This window comes from Armigeres subalbatus, chromosome 1 (assembly GCF_024139115.2).
Source record: "Armigeres subalbatus isolate Guangzhou_Male chromosome 1, GZ_Asu_2, whole genome shotgun sequence".
NCBI lineage: Eukaryota > Metazoa > Arthropoda > Insecta > Diptera > Culicidae > Armigeres > Armigeres subalbatus.
The window spans coordinates 228352953-228371498 of record NC_085139.1 but is presented as its reverse complement, the minus strand read 5'-3'; the positions used below and the strand labels follow the sequence as shown (position 1 = coordinate 228371498).

General features: G+C 40.1%; 1 protein-coding gene across 4 annotated transcripts in view; it reads left to right on the top strand.

The window, feature by feature from the left end:
* LOC134205843 (protein Mo25) overlaps positions 1–15352 on the top strand; it is a 40060-nt gene extending 24708 nt beyond the window's left edge. For all 4 annotated transcript variants that reach the window (XM_062681466.1, XM_062681469.1, XM_062681468.1 and 1 more), the window contains 5 exons: positions 10746–10862; positions 11044–11186; positions 11250–11583; positions 13057–13161; positions 13223–15352. In XM_062681466.1, coding sequence (XP_062537450.1) covers positions 10746–10862; positions 11044–11186; positions 11250–11583; positions 13057–13161; positions 13223–13405 — 882 coding nt within the window. In that variant the 3' untranslated portion in view covers positions 13406–15352. The remainder of the gene's footprint in view (positions 1–10745; positions 10863–11043; positions 11187–11249; positions 11584–13056; positions 13162–13222) is intronic.
* Positions 15353–18546: the final 3194 nt, after the last annotated feature.

Sequence of the window (18546 nt, the reverse complement as noted above, 5' to 3'; positions counted from 1 at the left end):
CTCAACGACCTTGCCGATCGCTCCTCCTCGGCAGGTTTAGTCATCAACGTCAACAAAACCAAATCGTTGGATGTAAACACGGTGACTCCTTCCAGTTTCACAGTAGCCGGGCAACCAGTGGAGAATGTTGAAAGCTTCCAATATCTTGGTAGCCAAATGGCGTCAGACGGCGGTACCAAGATCGACATAGGCGCACGGATCAAGAAAGCAAGGGCTGCCTTTGCGAGTTTAAGAAATATCTGGAAAAACAGGCAGATAAGTGAACGCACCAAAATACGAATTTTCAACTCTAACGTGAAATCTGTGCTGTTATACGCTAGCGAAACATGGTGTGTATCAGTGGAGAACACTCAACGGCTGCAGGTGTTCATTAACAGATGCCTGCGGTATATAATTCGGGCCTGGTGGCCTCACAACTGGATCTCAAACAACGAGCTCCATCGTCGTTGTCACCAGAGGCCGATAACAACAGAAATTCAGGATCGGAAGTGGGGCTGGGTCGGCCACACTCTACGTAGGGCGGAAACGAAATCTGTAAGCAAGCATTAGACTGGAACCCAGCGGGACATCGCAGCAGAGGCAGACCCAGAGGCTCATGGCGGAGAAGCCTCAATAAAGAAATAAAAGAAGTCGACCGAAATCTAACCTGGCAACAGGTTAAAGCGATAGCCGGGCATCGCTCAGGATGGAGATCTTTCAAGTCGGCCCTTTGCACCACCGGAGGTGTACAGGATCCATAAGTAAGTAAGTAAGTGACGGAAGTACTCCCTAGAATCTAGGTATCTAGCAGCAGATCAACGGGTACGTCATCCATGCCATTTTATTTTATTGGCCTCGAAACCATCATCCCAGCTTTGTCTGCTGTCCGTAGGGAATGAGCGATGAACATCGTTTCTCCAAAAAGGCTGGCATCACGGTGGTGCAATGGAGACCGAGTATATGAATCTGTGAGTTGGGAATCATTACCATTGGACGGAGAACGTACGGATAGATATTTGTTATGAAAAGGATTTATAAGTAACTGCTTCGGTATATACAAAATTATTTGACTTACACGCTGACCTTATTTCAAGTTATTTATATATTATTTCTTGTATATTGTATATGTATTGCTCTTTTCTTTAATCTTTTCCATATTGGTACCATAGAGAGGATATGTCGTTTTTACTGCAAGTGTGCTCTTTCTACACGCTACAGTTCCTCCATCCTTCGGAAAAGACTATTAGTCAATGCAAGTCTTTGGCACGACAGACCTTTAAGTGGTCTTGTTTTGTAGGTGTTATCGCGCCTATATAGAGAGTAGGAGGTTGAGCGTTCGAGTCCCTCCAAGAATTTCATCAATTTGTTCATTTCAAAACATGTGCTGTGCATATGCACAGCCAAGATATTTAACAAAAACTCAGATTAATTCACCTAGCGGTGATGATGTCTTATAAAATGTATTGAGAAACGTTCATTGGGTAGAACAAAACAGCACAAATAAACAACAATTATTGACTTTTGCTAATTGTATATAGGGTACATTGTGCAGGGCACAAATTTGTGATTGTAATATAGACTTTTATAAAATTTTGAATACTTCCTTTTCCTCTATAAACTTCCAAAATTCATTCCAATTTGGACATGTTTGAAGTCGGATTACAACTGTTTCTTGTACAAATTTATTTATGGAATGACATTTAATTTGTGAAATACAGGTCAGCCTCGTTATAAGGCAACTTTTTGTTTCGTGTGTTGTGGTATGTGTGTTGTGGTATTTTTTTCTTAAGTATAGTGTTTCCCAAACTACAGTGCGCGAATCACTGCAACTCTTATGGCGAAAATTTGAGATCGATTTTTTTTTAACAGTTTCTCAAATTAAATACCTACATTTATGAAACTAGACGCAGGCCTATTTATGGAAGATATATTTTTAAATAGTAGGAGTATGAGATGACTGCACAATTTGTAGTTGCCACTTCGTGATTGACCTTAACTAGCGTAATTTCACAGTGAACCAACGGATGTACACGCAATGTACACGTCTCATAAGCTCAACTTCTACAGGATCAGTAATGGCGGCGGCCACGTCCTTACGGTCCTCTGGGAAGGAATGTAAATGTAACATCTGTTGTTATAGAGACCGACGAATCGTCTGTATCTTTGCGGGTGTTACGAGAAGAAGGATTAGGATTTACATTGATAAGAAAACATTGTGAAATAATGTTGTTAAAATTAATATACATCAATTACAAGAGAAGTATTTCCATTAAAGTGTTTATTAGAAGAAAACACCTAATGTATATCACAAAGTGGAAATTCTCGAAAATAAGGAGATAGCCAAGAGTTCTTTTTTAATTTTTTGATGAAATTTGTTAATAGCGGTCAGTCCCACGGCTACACCTATCTCAGGGTCGGCGTCTACTTACTAGAGTTGAACTCACACAACCAAGCTTTGGAAAGAAGGGAAAGATGGGGTGTTCGTTGGGGACCATATATGGTACATTCGTAGAAATAGAGTGATAATGGGGTAGCTTACGTAACAGCACGGCTACAGGACGTCCAACCTGCTATCCCTGTGCATTTCGATGCTGCTACTTCTGCTGGGCCTTTGCTGGAACATCAGAGCTGGCAACTGGAGGGCTTCCACGGCTTGTACTTTGAATCAGGCGCTTCTTTAGGGTTTTGTCGTTTGACCCGGGGATTCCGCAGGAAGACGTCCCACGTGCTCGTGTATGGGGTTGTACCATATCTGATATATCTCGCGCTTAGTTTCATAGGGGCGTAACTGTATAGATCGATTTCTCTTCGTCGATGTTTTCTTTTTATTATTGTATCGAATTGCGCTAGTTTGTCGATGATTTAATGGTTTGGTGTGATAAAGGATGATTGTATCTTGCACCCGAATCAATAATCACGGTTGTAGCTTTTGAAACAATTCATTTATTTACAAAATATAAAATAGATTAAGAGAAATCGATCAATACAGTTACGCCCCTATGAAATTAAGCGCGAGATATGAGAGAGCGGGGACGAGCCAACCGGTCCTCCCTAGGCTCTCACCTCCTAAGCCGCGGGTACAACTCACTCGTCACGTGTGAACCGACGATAATTTACGGGGTAGTCGGACAGTCGGATACCAGTACGGGGCTCGCCAGCCTTTCCTTACCAATGTTCTGGGCAACTTGACAGCGGTTTCCGGGTCCTGGTGCTTTTTTCAACTGTTCAGACTGAGACAGATGAGATTGTTCCTTCCGTCGGTACTTTCCGCGCCAATAGTACAGGCTTGATGAATATCCGAAGCTTCACACTCCAAGTGGTTAACTGCCGCGCGAATGTTCATTTGAATGTCTACACTCGTCTGTAACGTTGTACCAGCCCACCAGGCCAATATTTCACCATTTTTCGAGACTTGTGGGTTCTTCCAAAGAAAGTACAACATTTACTTTGGTCACGTAACGTCCGTCCAATTTTGATGATCAATTTCAACTACTCTTTTTCTTTTTGTTCCCTTTCCTCCTTCATCATTTCCTCCACTCTCGTCCCTCTCACTCTCCATTGAATCCGGAATCAGTCGTGCCACTTTTGCAGAGTGCAAATCTCTTTTTGGTAGCACAGTGATAGCATTGTAATAAGAGGGCCGATGGGTACATACTAGACGTTTTACTTTGAATGTAAAAACAAGTGTTCTACAATTTGAAATTTTAATCAAATTTGCCATCATTAATAAGCTTAAACATTTCCTGGGCTTTCTTTGATGGCCAAAACCATTGTTTCTGCAAAGTCGGTATCAAATTTAAAGGCAAGCTAGTTATTCACTCCCAGTCGTTCTAGCTATGCTGAAGGTGATTCCCGGTCCGGTCTAGCTAATTTTCGGGCTGGAAATGTTTTCGACTTCACTGGTCGTAATAGTATCATCGTGTTAGCCTCATAATTTAGGAATGCAAAAATGGTAACTTGGCTCAGAAACTTCGCAGGCAATAAGAAGAAGAATTAGTTCTATAGTTTCTTTATCTGGGTACAGTTATCAAATGTTAATTGTAGAGGATGTCCGTTCAGCCATGGACAGGAATCAATGTGATTGTACAATCGTGTGAACTTATCTTCATCCATTTCAATGTTAAAATGTTCTACTGTAATAATCTAAATCACATAGACTGACATTTGAGGCTATGTTAGTCATAATTATAGGATGTAAATATGAATATTAATTAGGTTTATTCACGGTAGACATTGATACAGATTGCATAAAAACAAAACATACAAACATAACTTTGAAAGCTAATATATAATTCATTTCAAGGGCATGGCTGAATTCCAGTAGGAGCTTAAGCCCATGAAACAGAAGAGCTGAATGCATTACAGTAATTATAAACATTGGCTTGACAAAACCAATGTATGTGTGGTTCGCCGAAATACATAAATGTACCGTACGGGTAGTGGTGAGACGTAGCCAAATTCAGTTTGAGAACCCCTATTCAATGTTATTTTCAATTTTGCATATTAAAATTATAAATGATAATGTGAAATTAAACAATTACATACATTAATAGAAACAAAATCAGTTCTAAGTTACGTTATATGGAATTAAAAGTTGCCTTATAACGAGGTTGCCTTATAACGAGGCTGACCTGCATTGAAAATGACATTTTTTTCAAGGTAAATCGTGAAAAAACAAATGCGTTCATTCTTGAAAGATTGGAAGTTAAAAATAGTGAAACACTTAAATTACATATTGTTCCAAAATCTGAACAAAATGCACAGCACATTCAAACATTGAGAATGCATCTAATACTATTTTGAGGGGCTATTCAGTCTACAATCTTTATTACTTGATAATACCTTGAACATTCCCTTAAAACTATAGATGCTCATTATTGATGAATTCGTTTGACGATAATTCAAACTACGGACAAATTGGCCCGAACTGCTCAGGTTAAAGCATAACTCGTCATCTTCTAGCTCACACCCTAATTAGTTTCTAAAACGTTGACAAACAATCGCTTACACTGATTTATGTCAAAATAGTCCTACAAACGGCTTTAAAATTCCATCATCCTAGCTGCCGGAATTTGGCTTTGGCTGGTTATAATTTGAGAGAACAATCAATAAGTTAAATAAACAGAGGCCTCCACTATCTATATCAATCAAGTCACTGTTGTGATCCAATCTAGATCATTGTCTATACAAAACAAAGGAACAGTATCATCGAACACAACTTATTGCAAGAAATTGATTGAGAATAAATGCCCGTGTAAAAAAGTAAGTTTTTGAGATGTAGATGAAAACATCGACGAAGAGAAATCGATCAATACAGTTACGCCCCTATGAAACTAAGCGCGAGATTTGCACAAAGGTTTTTCCAGTCGAATCGCTCAGTAGATCGTAGAGCCTTCTTGTAGGCTTTTACCCTATACCCAGTCAACAAAATCATATATTACGAGACGAAAAGGATGTCGTACCTCCCAGTCTCACCGGGGCTTCTCGACAGTACGATGCATGTATCAAATGCTGTGTCTGCGACCCGATTCGTGCTATCCGGTCAGCTATATGGGAAGATTCCAACAAGAAGCAGGACTTTGTTTACATTGGATCAGGGATTGAATTCAAAAGAGAAAGAAAAAGTCTCTCACTTAGCATCTCTGTATACACTCTCGATAAGTAGCTGTGCGGCCCCCAACACAAAATAAGCTATAACAAAGCGAAAATCATCACTTCTCGGTGGGGACTGCCTATAGGATTCTGTTTTTTTTCGCACTTGTATACAAGTTTTATAAATTTGTTATCATGGCTTGTTATGATTCGGAACAGTTTTTGCCTTTCTTTTATCGTTGTTCGCTATCTATTGAGAGCGATTTCTGCAAACCCTGCATTGGATTGATCGTCGCGAGTTAAGGTTTGGAATTTTTATAAATCATTTCTCGCCGAAAATTTAGTGGGACTTTTGGGATACATCATCCATAAGGCACCGACGGATTCTTATACGATCCGTACGCGAATCAAACACATCGATATTAATCATATTTTTTTCATCAAGAATCACGTAACTGCTGGACTAGATAAAATTACTACTAACGAGCAGCAAGCGGACTTATTCGCAAAGTCGTTAGATGCTGAACGATTCCAGTTACTTCGGAACAAAATAGAAGTCGAAAATAGAAAAAAAAAATCACTCCGGATAATGCAGCCATTTTTTTGTTGCCGCTGAAAATTTTACTTTTGCTCAAATATTCTTTATTCTAGTTATGCAAAATCTAATAAAATATCCCTTTGGTCCATTCATTAGTTCTGACTACCGTTAGAGGTCAGCGCCGATCCGAAAATCGTCGGCGGCGGCGTTTGTCATAATTTTGGTCGGCGAAGGCTTGGCGATTTATTTATTACGTTCGTAACGTAAAGTTTTTTTTTTCAGGATATTTTTAAGACATTAACGGGAGAATCTTTTTATTTCGCCGGTAAAATCTAATGAACTGTCCCAGTGGATTCTTCCAAGTTTTTCGAATTTTCAACAAGAAATGCTCTAGAGTTTTACCGGAATTTCCCGGGAAATTGTTTAGTAGTTTGCCTATGCCACCGGGCATGCATGCTTCGATTTTTTTTCTCATGTTTTCCTTTTTTAAATTCTTCAAAAAGATCTTTCAAATTTTTAAGGAAATTTACTCAGAATTTCAACGGTAGTATTTTCGAGATATCGAAGGAAATTCTTCAGAATTTCCAATGAAAGTTCTTAATTTTACGAAAAGATTTTTTGATTTTTCAACGAAAAATTGTATGGAATTTTCACGAAAAATACCCTTTTTCACGAGAAATCCTTTAGAGTTTCAACGGGATTGCCATAAACTGTCGGCGGTGGCGGCGCACGCCTCTAACTACCGTGTTGTCCTCCGCGAAATCTGGAGGATGCCACAAAATTAAAACTTCTAAATTTTATCGCCAAACACCAAGATTTTTTAGATGCACTTGATGTTGTGGCTTATACATGTCGTGGCCTTCCGAAAATTCCGAAACATCCATGAAATAAAAAAAACCCAGATTAATCCAACTAGCGTTGGTGGTGCCTTTCTCGCATTTAGTTAAGACACCAACCTTATATGGGGTTAATATGGTCCGATGTACCATTTTCTCCATAACTTTGAAACGCAATGACCGATCGTTATAAAATTCAATAGTGATCAACAAGGCTTTGTCCCCTGTCGAATGAAACTTGTTGCGAGAAAATCGGTTAAGGATTACTATACGAAAAGTTGTCTAATGTTTTTTATAGCTTCTGTGCACACACATACACACACATACACACATACATACACACGGACAGACAGACATGTGCTCAGCTCGTCGAGCTGAGTCGATTGGTATATAATACTATGGGTCTCAGACGCTTCTATAAAAAGTTCGTTTTCGGAGTGAAATGATAGCCTTTCGGTACAACTTAGTTGTACGAGAAAGGCAAAAATATGAATTACATCGCATAGCACCATTTGACATTCTAACATCGGAATTTATTTCATTTGATTTATTCAGACTAAGGCCTCTGCAATACATAAGATTCATCTACATTCAGCTCGGTCTGTAGTTGCATGTAGCCAAATTTGTAGTCCACGGAGGGACCTCAAATCGATCCACCTTGCTATCTGTGCACCTCGCCTTCTTTTCCCCTGCGGATCCCTTTCAGGAACCATTTTCACCGGGTTATTGCCCGGGTTATTCATTTCATCAATAAGGAAAGATCCATTAATTACGTAACGCAAAAATGGCAATTTTCAATCCACCCTCCCCCCTATGTCACAATTTTTGTATGAGGAATCTAAAAAATTGTATGGATTGTCACACTTCATGAAACTCCCCTTCCCCCACTAAGCGTTACGTATTTTACGGATGTTCCCTAAACACAAGGATTTTACAGTGCCATTTGTTGTTACTATGAATATAGAACTGGTGTTTTAATCCATACATGGGCCACCGTTGATGAAATAATTATTTTTTCATATATTGAGACTGTTCACAAATTACATAACGCTGGAAGGAGATGGAGAGGGTCAGGCCGTGCGTTACGATTCATACAAACCAATTAAATCTTCCATATAAAAAGCGTTACGAGAGGGAGGATGGAGGTCCAAAATCTTCAAATTTAGCGTTACGTAATTTGTGAATGAATCCATTCCGGATATTCCGAAGGACCATTTGGTGGCATGAATTACAATGTCAATGCTGTATTCAGAATGTACATACGAATGTTTAAAACAAATATCGGTGCTTTGAATTGAAATTCATAAAATGGTCAATTATGAATGTTCTTGATTTCCATTCCCTTAGGGTTCCTTTACAAAATCCGTAACGCTGAATTTGATAATTTTGATACCCCACCCTCCCTCTTGTAACTTATGGAAGGTTTATTTTTTTACGGATCGTAACGCTTGGTCTGACTTCCTTATTTCCCCTAAAGCGTTACGTAATTTGTGAACAGTCCTTAGGAGAGCGAGAAAGTCACTATCATTACTAGGTGTATTGCACTTATTGGATACGTTACGGATACACAAAGATAATAGGGGAACTGTTCCGATCTCCATCTCACTGTACATCTATCCATCTCATCGCTAAACAAAGAAATACGGCACCAAATTCGTCGCTTATTTTTGTCAACATGCGTGCTCACTGCTGAAAAAAATCACAAAAATAATAAACAAACCAAATTGCTTTCCATTGCTTTGTTTTTGATGGGATGGAACTAGGAGCTATGAGATGAAGTGGCGAACCGTTCCCCTATTTCTATTTTTGTAAGATGGGTCAAAATATTACTCCGGATAATCGACCCATTTTCTCCGGTTAATCGAGTCCGGCCTGTATTTTATTCCAATTCAAACCGTTAATCTTAACACATAGTCAAATAAGTTCGGTTTTTTCTTGAATGTAAAGTTTTACGGACATCAATACCAACCCACTGTTCCTTTCTAGTAAAGCTCATGGAAATGCAGAGGATTTCTTAGTCTCTTGTGGCAGCGAATGTAGAACGTCTTTCAATCTCGCATTATCTGATGACATGGCAGGCATCGTTATTGGTCTTGTATTTGTAGCTTAGCGGGTAGGGTAAATTGGACACACGTGATCCCCGGGGACACATGATCCACCCCTGTTTTCTCGAAAACCAATCATTTCGTTTTTGCGTTGTTTGGCATTTTTATCCATCGATGTTCAAAACAGCACTTTTCGTGCAATAGTTCAAAAATAGAATAAATTAAATCATTTTATTTCTTACTAGCAGACCCGACGAACTTTGTTTCGCCTAAAATTGATTTATTCTCTGATTAGTTCTCGAGTTAAGCAAAAATGTTTGTTCCATTTGTATGGGAGCCCCCCTTTCCAAAAGGGGGAGGGGTCTCAAACCATCTTAAGAACCTTCACCGACTCCAAAAACCTCTGCATGTAAATTTTCACGCCGATCGGTTCAGTAGTTTCCGAGTCTATAAGGGTCAGACAGACAGAAATTCATTTTTATGTATATAATATAAAAATATATAGATAGGTAGGATCTTATGTAAAACATTTCATATGTATCTCTTCTAAATGTTGAACGAGTATTCTTTTCTCAAAGTTAATAACCGTAAAACATTTATTTTTGCGTTATCAATGAGTGGGTTCTACTGAACCAAGCTTGTTTTGGTTTTGTTTTCGAATTTCGGTTTTGAATAAAATCATCCATACCAAAAAAAAAGTAAAGCTTTAATGGTACAATATTGAGTTCAACAAATAATAGTTTGATTCATGTTTGCTCGTCACACATACAAAAGCGACGAAAAGGTGCCTTCAAGATATAGTTTTCCCTTTCCCATGGTTATTAGGTTGTCAAAACCCTTATTTTGCCGTTGCATGTAAGTCTTTTGTATATATTTATGACGATTTTTATGAAAAGCCGAAATAAAGAGTAAGAAATCAACCATCCGTTTCGCGACGAAAGTGACGTGTTCCATGACATTTGCAGTATGTGCATGATATCATAATAGACACGTATAACAGTTTTATTTTTGGATGGGAAGGCGAGAAAGGTGGAGAGTCCTTTCTTCGCTAATGGATATTTGGCCGAGTTGACCTTCGGAAAGTCGACACTGCCGGCTGCTGCTGCCATAAATGATACCAGACAGCCAGCAGCAACAAATCAAACATTTCACCTCCTTCGTTTTCCCTGTCGTCGTCGTTGATCTGGATATACAGAACCTGAGTGGACCATCGAAACTGTATCAAAATAAATGTTTGTACTAATGGAAAAAGAGTAGTGTTGTTAAGTTATGCTTAAAATGAATAGAGTGAAATTCAAACCAGCTGAATCGCTTCTGAAATACATTATTTATATAATCTACCATCACAATGTCATCATCATGAGAATAACATATGACCAGCAGATAAATCAACGTTGCATATTGAAAAGATCGGTCACCGATGTTGACAACAACGACGGCTCGTGGCAACAATTTCGGACTAATTCAAATGAATTTGGAAAATTCTGGATCACATACATGTATCTCTAATTGAAAAAGACCGAGCTGCGTGTGCACACAATCATTTCTACAGTAACAAACTTGCAGGCATGTAGCAATTCGATCAGTTTCCATCAATGAATGATTTAATCGAATCGCCACGCCGGCCAACAATCAGCATCTCTATCTATACGATCATCATCTTCATCATCATCCATAATCGGATGCAGTGAACAGTAACGGTCAATTAATTGTAGCCTTTCTTTCTCTCGAACGGTGTTCGCTGTGCGATTTCAGGTTCTTATCAAAAATATGCTATACGGAACGTCAGACGCAGAACCACAAACGGAAATTGTGGTGTCGCAGTTAGCACAGGAATTGTATAATAGTAATCTACTCTTGCTTCTGATACAGGTAGGTGTTTGACTGTGTAGAAACTAGTAAATTTTTATTACTCCAGATTTTGAATCTTTTGAAAATTGATTAATTATGTTCAGAACCCCAACCTTTCAAACAATTGTTTATCAAACTGTTAAATATTGAATCTTTACGAGTCACTATTATTGCTTAATTGCTTCCACCCGATGACACACAGAATCTAAGTCGTATCGATTTCGAAGGCAAAAAAGACGTCGCACAGGTGTTCAACAATGTACTCAGAAGACAGATCGGCACACGGTCGCCAACCGTGGAATACATCTGTACAAAGCCAGAAATCCTGTTCACACTTATGGCCGGGTAAGTGTTTGGGAAAACGGATTTCCGACAATCAACTCCTCACGGTCGTAACTTTTATTCCAGTTACGAACACCAAGAAATTGCGCTAAACTGCGGAACGATGCTGCGGGAGTGTGCAAGGTACGAAGCGCTCGCCAAAATAATGCTCCACTCGGACGAATTCTTCAACTTTTTCCGCTACGTGGAAGTGTCCACCTTCGATATCGCTTCGGATGCCTTCTCGACCTTCAAGGAGCTGCTGACGCGGCACAAAATCCTGTGCGCCGAATTCCTGGAGCAAAACTACGACAAAGTATTTGACCACTACCAGCACTTGCTCAACTCGGAGAACTACGTTACGCGGAGGCAAAGTTTGAAACTGCTCGGTGAACTGCTGCTGGATCGACACAACTTCACGGTAAGTAGGAATGTAGAAACAGGCCTTATAAACTTTATAGAGTTTTCGTTAAGTAAAGCATGTATTGTGGGCTGTTTACTCCAAGAGTTCGGATATCGTCCCTCCTTGAATTCCACCTAAAGTTCCTTCGGGGATTTCTATGGAAGTTTCTCTGGGAGTCCCTTGAAAAATCCTACGACAATTCCTCGGGTTAAGAGGTCAGCCAGCCTAGGGCTGAAAACCTCTCAAATAAAGACAAAAAAATCCTCGGGTAGCTTCTCCGGAATCTCCGCTGGGAATTGCTTCGGAAGTTCTTCCGGAAATACCTCCGGAAGTTCTTCCAGGGACTCCTCCAGAAGCTCCTTTCGGATTTTGTTTGGAAGTTTCTCCAGGCATTCCTCCGAGGTTTCATCTGGACATCTCTCTGGAAGTTCATCCACGAATTACATCGGAAGTTTTTCCAAAAATTGCTGTGGAAGTTTGGAGTTACTTCAGAAAATTTTCCAAGACCTCTTCGTGAATTACTTCACGAACTCCATTGAAATTACCTTGAGACCTCTCAGAAATCTCCAGAAATTCCTACGAAAACAAAGTTGAGATTTTTTCCAGAAAATCTAATAAAATCTAAATCTAAAGAGGTCCTAAAGAAATTCCTCTGAAAATTCATCCGATTAATCTTTCATAAATTTCTCTGAGAAATCTTTCGAAAATTCACAAGAATCCCTCCGTAATTTCTTCTGGAAATTATTTAAGAAATTTCCTTCGGCAATTCCCTATTAAGTCCCCCTAAAATTTATCAATTCACTCTTCCCAAAATTTCTACAAGAATTCCTACGAAATATGTTAGAAAAATTACCTCGGAAATCCTTAAGGAATTTATCAAGGAATTCTTACAAAAATACCTCCAATAATTTTCCTGAAAATAACTTCAAAAATTCGTTCACAATTCCCACTAAAACTACTCCAAAAAAAACCCTACGAGAATTTGATGCGTAATTCTTCAGAAAATTCCTCCAGGACTGCTCTATGAAATTCCTTTTTCAGGAAGAATTCCCGAATGAATGTTTGTGAAAAATCCCAAGAAGCTCCTGAGAGATTTTTCGAAGATTTTCGAAGAATTTCCCTGGTCTGAAATCCTGGAGGACTGTTTGGGTAAATTTTTGAAGACATCTCTTTTTGAAAAATATCCTGGAGAAGTTCTCGAAGGAACTTCTGACTTCCAGTAGGAATTCTCGAAGGGATTTCTAAAAGCGTTTATGAAGAAATTCCAGAAGAAAAAAATCAAAATAAGAAGTATTTTCAAAGACAGTTCCTGAAGAACAATTTTCACATTTTTTAAAAGATTAAATGTCAGGCGGTTTTCTTTTATTTTATTTTTTTGTTTTGCCAAACATACGTTGTTTGACGGCGTGGCGCGGTGGCGCTCAGGTCTACTTTTCACCCGCCATTTGTAGCATGTTGCGATATATTGTAATACTTTTCAATCCAAAACAGGTAATGACGAAATACATCTCAAATCCAGACAACCTGAAGCTCATGATGAATATGCTTAAAGAAAAATCTCGGAATATTCAGTTTGAAGCGTTTCACGTGTTCAAGGTAAAACAATTGTAAACTTTTATTTAGTGTACTTGTAACAAAACTCTTTTTCTTATTGTAGGTATTTGTAGCGAATCCGAACAAACCGAAACCGATCCTGGATATCCTACTGCGGAATCAGGAAAAATTGGTAGACTTCCTAACGAAATTCCACACGGACCGATCCGAGGACGAACAGTTCAACGACGAAAAGGCGTACCTAATCAAGCAGATAAAAGAGCTGAAACCGGCTCCGGATCAATAGTAAAAAGCACGACGCAAGCTTGAGGTCTTTGCAAATCCACAAACACGCGCGCACGCATACACACACATCCTCATTCCTGTCCTCGCATCCCGACTCCCGTTTTTATCCCCACCCCGCCCGTGCACTAGTATTTTGTAATAAATCGTGAGTAATAAAAGAAATCTATAAATATAATTCATACTCTAGCATAAATATAATAAATTTAACTACCATAGAAGTTATAAACTAAATTGCTGAGTCAAACGTTCAGTCCTCTAAACAAAAACCAATAAAACACATATACGCATGTATAAGCTGATAGTAGTAAGCAGAACAATACAAATGCTGGCAAAAGTCGAAAGAAGTTAAAACTAGTATTTAGAATAAGCAAAGCAAGAACCTTGCATAATGTTAGTCCAAGCAACAGGAGAAAAAAAAACAAAGCAAAAAAATCATTACAGAGCAAAATAGTAATATATTTATGAATGCTAAAAGAGCATTTTCACGGCTGCTAAAAATACCGAACTATATATATTAACAAAGTAATATGATGTTGTATAAAATTTAACAAGGTAAAGCTGCGCAATTTCTGTTTCTCTTATTGGGCGTGTTTAGTCTCTGGATGGAAGCATCAGAACTTTAATTGTGAGGATTCTTATAGAATGTTTTTCCAAGAAGCAAAAACGGAAAATAATGCAAACATTAAATTGTATTTATTTTATATTTTGCTTGTGTTTATAATGCGCCTTATTGCAATTGTGAAGACATTATTGGTGACCCACTTGCTTTGTGAGTGGGGTGGTAGGTTGATAGTTAATAGAGAAGGCCCTATAGGAGGACAAACTACTCTGAAGTACGTTTTAGTGTTAATGCTACTTTTAAGTATCTGGTTCTAGCTTGTGTCCTGTTTTTTTCTGTTAATATCTGAACTCAGATGATATATATTGCAAAATATAAAACATGTTTAATAATTTTAGTTGAAAATTGAATTTTCTATTATCCCATCCAACAGAGTATAGGAAGATTTTGACCATTATGTTGAAGTTTTTTCGCTTACATTCATCCTTTTTACATTGACACGTACACAACACCCGTTGAGCACCTCCATACCTCATTAGACTCATTTAGAGATACGATGAACATTCGAACACTCTCCCGGCAATTCGGCACTGGAAAAAAGATTCATCACAGCTCTCGAGCGATTAGATCTTAGACATTCTTAAAAGGGCTATTATACGTTAGGCATACAAACGTTTTGTATACTTTTTGAGACTTAATAAAATTAGTGAGGAGACATACACTGCTTTCTCTAAGATTGAAGTGTCCGTTATTAAAACTGGAATCCGTTCATGTTAGGTACCACACACTAGAAGTCACTGAATAACAATTCTGAAAACTGTTCCTAATACAATCTGATATGAATGTCTACACATGTAGTAGCTCTGAAACACAAAATAGCAAAGTCCTGCGGACAGTGAAACATTGTGACAGAACGAAGAAGGGGAGTTGAAATGCAATATCAAGAAGTGAATCGTTTCATTAGATGTAAACTGATCAGCAATTGTGGATTGTGGAATAGATAATCGGCATATAATTTACGTATTACTTGTAGATTACTGTTCGATACAACCTATGCAAAATAGGACTGCAATCTCCTTAAGTTCTAGTGCGTTCATCTCCGCAGCTTATTTGTTGACCCTCAAAGACCACCCCTAGAAGATGGCGGAGCTTGTTTGTACTGTTTACATAAAGGTAGACACAGCACCCTAGACAAGCCAAGTCAAAGAATGAACACATAGAAATCACAACGTAACAATTACGTAGGGAAGATGGAAAATCAAGAAAACAATTGAAATAAAATAGCGTTTAAGTCAAATACTGTTGTATCAAAAAGAAACAGCGAACGAGTGAAAAAAGGAACTGAAAGCGAAAAGGCACGAAAAATAAAGACAATTGAGTCTCAACGGACGCTAAAGGAGTTTTGGTTTTTTAAACTTCGAAAGTATTATCCAAATAGCCGACTAGACAAAGCTGGAAGACGTTGTAAGCAAATCGAAAAACAACACACTTCTGGTATTTCAATTTTTTAGGTTTATGACCTTATAATCGTCGGACTGTTTTTTGCACCTTGGGCCGTTCCGTTTGTTGCACGGAATACTTATGGGTTTGATTGGCGGAGGAATTTTAGTTGGTGAGATGTTTACGATAAGCATGATAGGATTATTGTGATGTCGGCGTCGAGATGATCTAATGAAATGACAGGGTTTGGATCAACTTGCATGAGAAGGGATCTATAGTAGAAAAGGAAATCGGTCTCTTCAAAGACAAACTGCGTCTTTTGAGGTACGGGATGTGCATGTTCTAACCACCATGTTCCCTTTTCCGGGCCAATTGAACAATCGGCACGAGAGCGACTATACCCCTGTACAGGAATGTACCCATCGTCGAAAATTTGTTCGCTGTATGTATTCCCTGTGGAGGCAGCATCTACGAGAGGTACCACAATTTGGATGTACCGAAGGTGTTCAACATGGTGTAACGTCACTATTTGAAGAGGCTGCATCCACATTTTTGTGAGAATTTTCTCACCAGCGCAATTCAGCGTCGTCATCAATCGTATTGAATACGTCCTTTGTGCCTAATGTTCATTATACTCACCGGAGTATACCCGCGATAAATTACGCAGAATATGCGGATAAAGAATTTTCCTGGGATCAAGTCACCATCGTGGGATCGTTTGGGTGCGCTCGCGCTGATAGCAGATAGTATATCTGCTGCCTCCATGCACGCTTCGTTCGACGGGTCGTCCAGAGGGATTACATGTTCGTATAAAAAGTCTATCCCGTTGTTGTTATTGCTGCCGAACTGCTTCTTCTGCATAAGAGGCTCGAGAAGAAACCAAACAGATTCTCGCCTCGTGGCCGGATGTTTGGCTCTGTGATTTTTTTTCGCATTGATTATAACGATTAGCTGCGTTTGTCTTGTGTAGTTGTGCTTGCAAAAACGGGCTTGACGATGCCGGAGGCGTTGTTTGTCCGGTTTGTAGAGGCCCAGTTTGCTTCGTCACGTTCAAGTAGCTCTGTTGAAGCAGCAGTTCCTTGTTCTGCGCACAAGCTATCTGCCCTTTGCAGTGTTAGCACGAAACAATCTGGCTTCTTGCTTGCAATATCCACCTTTCTCGCCGTGTTTTTTGTTCGAGCGCCAGGCTCTGCACCTTGACGAACGTACATTGTTCACCGCGGTGGCACTAAAGTCTCACTACATCGCGGTGTGTACAATGGATGGCTCTCCCAACAGCTGATGCAACTCATGGTTCATTCTCCTCCACGTACCGTCGCCATTTGCACCCCACCAAAGATGATACGCAGCATTTTCCTGCTGGTATTGTTATCGGAGGTCACCAGTGAGCTCAAGTACACGAATTCTTCAACCACCTCGATTTCGTCACCACCAATACAAACTCGTGGTGGGTGACTTACGTTGTTCTCTCTTGAGCCTCTTCCTATCATGTACTTCGTCTTCGACGTGTTGATGACTAGTCCAATCCGTTTAGCTTCGCTTTTCAGTCTGATGTAGGCTTACTGCATCCTCACGTGCCATAATATCAATGTCGTCGGCGAAACCAAATAACTGGACGGACTTCGTGAAAATCGTACCACTCGTGTCAATCTCTTCCCTTCATATTACTCCCTCCAAAGCGATGTTGAATAGCAGGAACGAAAGACCATCAATTTGCCGTAACCCTCTGCGCGTTTCGGAGAGACTCGAGAATGCCCCTGAAACTCATCACCCGATCCATCGTCGCCTTGATCAATCGTATCAGTCTATCCGTTTTCGTGCATTAGCTGCCATAGCTGGTCCCAATCGATTGTATCAGATGCGGCTTTGAAGTTGATAAATAGATGATGTGTGGACACGTTGTATTCGCGGCATTTCTGCAATACCTGACGTACGGCGAACACCTGTGGTAGAACGTTAACTCATACCAGTCGTTTCTCTGATCCGGGGGCATCGTACTTCCAATGGCGGATCGAATATCTCTCCAGCCATCTTGAAGATACGGTGCGCCTAGGTGCTCTTCCGTTGGGAGTGCCACTTCCATCTGCTGCGCGTAGTCTTGGGCTAGTCTACCGTCTTGTAGCCGCCCAATGTTTAACCGCGGTGGACGACCCCGACGCGTGTTGTACACCGTCAAGAGTTTTAAGCGCAGACATACTGCAACGAGGTAGTGGTCCGATTCAATATTCGCACTGCGGTAAATGTAAGTAAGTCGATTAGAACGTGGTCGATTCGGTTTTTGGGTTAGGTGATCTCCATGTGACCTTGTGGATATTTTTGTTGGGAAAGAATGTGCTACCGAAGTTGGCCATTATCATTTGATACGGTGTGCCGACTAACCAGTCCGATGACCGGTCTATACATTTCCTCCCTTCCTACCTGTGCGTTCATGTCGCCGATGACGATTTTGACGTCCCGCAGTGGGCATCCATCGTATGTCTGCTCCAGCTGTGCATAGAACGCTTCTTTCTCGTCGTCGGGTCACCCTTCGTGTGGGCAGTCCACGTTGATGATACTATAGTTGAAGAATCGTCCTTTTATCCTCAGCTTGCACATCCTTGCGTTGATTGGCTGCCACCCAATCACGCGTTGGCGTATCTTTCCCAGCACTATGAAGCCGGTTCACAGCTCGTTGGTGGTGCCACAGCTTTGGTAGAAGGTAGCCGCTCGATGCCCGCTTTTCCACACTTTCTGTCCTGTCCAGCAGATTTCCTGCAGCGCTACGACGTCGAAGTTGCGGGGATGTAATTCATCGTAGATTATCCTGTCGCAACCTGCGAAGCCTAGCGACTTGCAGTTCCATGTTCCAAGCTTTCAATCGTGATTCTTAATTCGTCGCCTAGGTCGTTACCGATTGTATCGAGTCGTATTTTCTTCTATGTCGTTCGTAATGGTTGTTTTTAAAGGCGGCTTATTGGGTCTGCGCAAACCTCCTGTCTCGTCGGAGGGCCGTGTCGTGTCAGATCTGTTTAGCGTTCCACCTAACAAACACCAGGACTTGGGCTTGTGCGCTTTGAGCTGCAGGATACATTCAACTTTTTATAGAAGTTTAACAGAGCCCACTGTCAAACCCCACCACATCCTAGGCAGGCACCACAACTCGC